Source organism: Melampsora larici-populina (genome assembly GCF_000204055.1).
Source record: "Melampsora larici-populina 98AG31 unplaced genomic scaffold MELLAscaffold_64, whole genome shotgun sequence".
Classification (NCBI taxonomy): Eukaryota; Fungi; Basidiomycota; class Pucciniomycetes; order Pucciniales; family Melampsoraceae; genus Melampsora; species Melampsora laricis-populina.
Window position 1 is genome coordinate 518,595 of NW_006768828.1, and position 2,032 is coordinate 520,626.

At 43.1% G+C, this 2,032-nt stretch overlaps 1 protein-coding gene across 1 annotated transcript; it reads left to right on the forward strand.

Annotated features, from left to right (window-relative positions):
• Nucleotides 1-913: 913 nt before the first annotated feature.
• On the forward strand, nt 914-1,848 carry MELLADRAFT_68277 (uncharacterized protein; the record flags this gene model as incomplete). The annotated part of the gene is made up of 3 exons (XM_007416759.1): nt 914-1,124; nt 1,164-1,191; nt 1,329-1,848. 3 exons carry the CDS (start codon nt 914-916, stop codon nt 1,846-1,848), a joined length of 759 nt encoding a protein of 252 aa, XP_007416821.1.
• Between the last annotated feature and the right edge of the window lie 184 nt (nt 1,849-2,032).

Here is a 2,032-nt window from a genome sequence, read left to right on the forward strand (position 1 = left end):
TTTCAGGGTGGAAACAAAATTTGAGAAAGAGGGTGGAGGAGGATTATAGGAAAAGCGATATTAATGGATGTGTGATCGATGGGAGTATGGGAGGGAGGGAAGGAACCCAGTGTGACCCCCAACAAAAAGAGAACGCCCCAACGAAATTAAAAGAGGTCTAAAGAAAGAGAAAACATTATGAAAAAAAAAGGAAAGCAAACAGAAGGATGATCTTCTGCAGATCAATCGTCGTGCGAGTACTTTGGTTGACAGGCCGGCCAGTTTGGTTTGGCCACTTGCTGCGCCGCGCACGGACCGGCTTTCGATTTTTTGAATTCTTGGATTTCATTCATTTTGAAATCTACTGTAATATCTACTTCACATATTCGTAACTAATCTATGTTATGTTCTTAACAACCAACACTTTTGACATAATATTTGAAAACATTATTCGTGAGATCTTTCTAACATATTTCAAAACATTACAGTAGAATGTATGGGGAGTTCTTTGGTTTGGCTGTTTGCGTAAAGACCACTGAGAAGCCATCAAGTTTATTCCATTTTTAATCAGTAAGCAGCTGAGCTGTGCCAACCCAAAGTTTAAGTAACATGATGCTAAACGGAGACACCTCTCCTTAACACAGTGAAATACCAGCGTTGATCTCTTTTCCCAGAAGCAAGGGCTCTGCTGTTGTAACATACTGCTTGATACATAGCCACTGGCTCGATGGTATGCATTGAGAAAGTGACCCTCACCGATGCAGAAGCTTTGTGCATTGTGATTTCGAAGAAACAGGGGCTCCCAGCCCCGGGATGCCGGAAGTCAACGGGTATCATGCCGGATACCTCACGGGTATGCAAAACAGAAAACTTTGAGAGAGAAATTTGGCCCAATCTTGAAGTCAGCAACTTTTTCAGAACCAAACCCTTCACCATGCTTCTTTCCAAGACAGAGGCATCCTATCTATCTGAATCTATCAAACCTGCCACTGAAAGTGCTCACCCTCTACGTGCCGATGGACGTCCGCTACTCTCCTTTAGACCCATCAACATTATCACCAATGTTTCTGCCCAAGCCAATGGAAGTGCTAGATGTCAACTTTCGACATCATCAAGCAGAATATTAACTGATGTCATGGTAGGATGTAAGTTAGAGGTAGATGAACGTGACTTCAATTCGATAGGGGCCAAGGTGGAATGTACAGTCGATTGGTGAGCCTTTGATTGATGTGGATTTGTTTAACTTCAAAGTCTGCTTCCCCTTACATTCGAATTGCTAGATTAATTGAAGAAATATCTTTGGGTCAACAGATTTCACTGATAAGCTGTTCGGAAACATTCTACTTCAGTCCACCTGCTACTCTCAACACTTTAGCTTCAGATCCATCACCAATGTATACGATTTATTTGAATTCGATCTTTTCACCTTTAGGCTCTTCCAAGCAACTCAAAATCTCTTCAACTCAAACATGGGCTCTTTATATCGACGTGATTGTGCTTTCGGCTTCAGCAGGAAATCTGATGGATGTAATGTGTTTGGCCGTTCGAGCTGCCCTAAGCGATCTCAAGATACCAAAAACTAAAGAACTCGGCTATCAGATTCAGAAACCTGCCCGGCCGACTATTGATGGAATGGAGGTAGATATATCAGCTGATAAAAGTGAAGGAATGGATGATGTTGGAATCAAGAGCTTTTTGAAAAGTCGGAAACCATTGGTTGCTGGTACACATGGGCCTGGTGGTGGCAAAGCAATTAACTTTGAACTGCAAGATACCGATGGAAATCTTGGTGACCGATTGATCAATAAAGACGATATACCCGTGGTGATTACTGTCAATGTGGTATGTCTTCAATACTCGTACGGCTAAATGCAATCATACCTTAAATCTTGGGTCCGCTTCTATATCAGCTTGGAGACCAACTGTTTCTAGATGCCACATTGGAGGAAGAAACGCTCACTGCCAATCGAGTCATACTCTCATATGGCTCGCCCGCCTATGGCCCGAAAATGTCGGGCTGCGTGCCGTCTCGGGGCTTCTTGGCTCCCCTTTT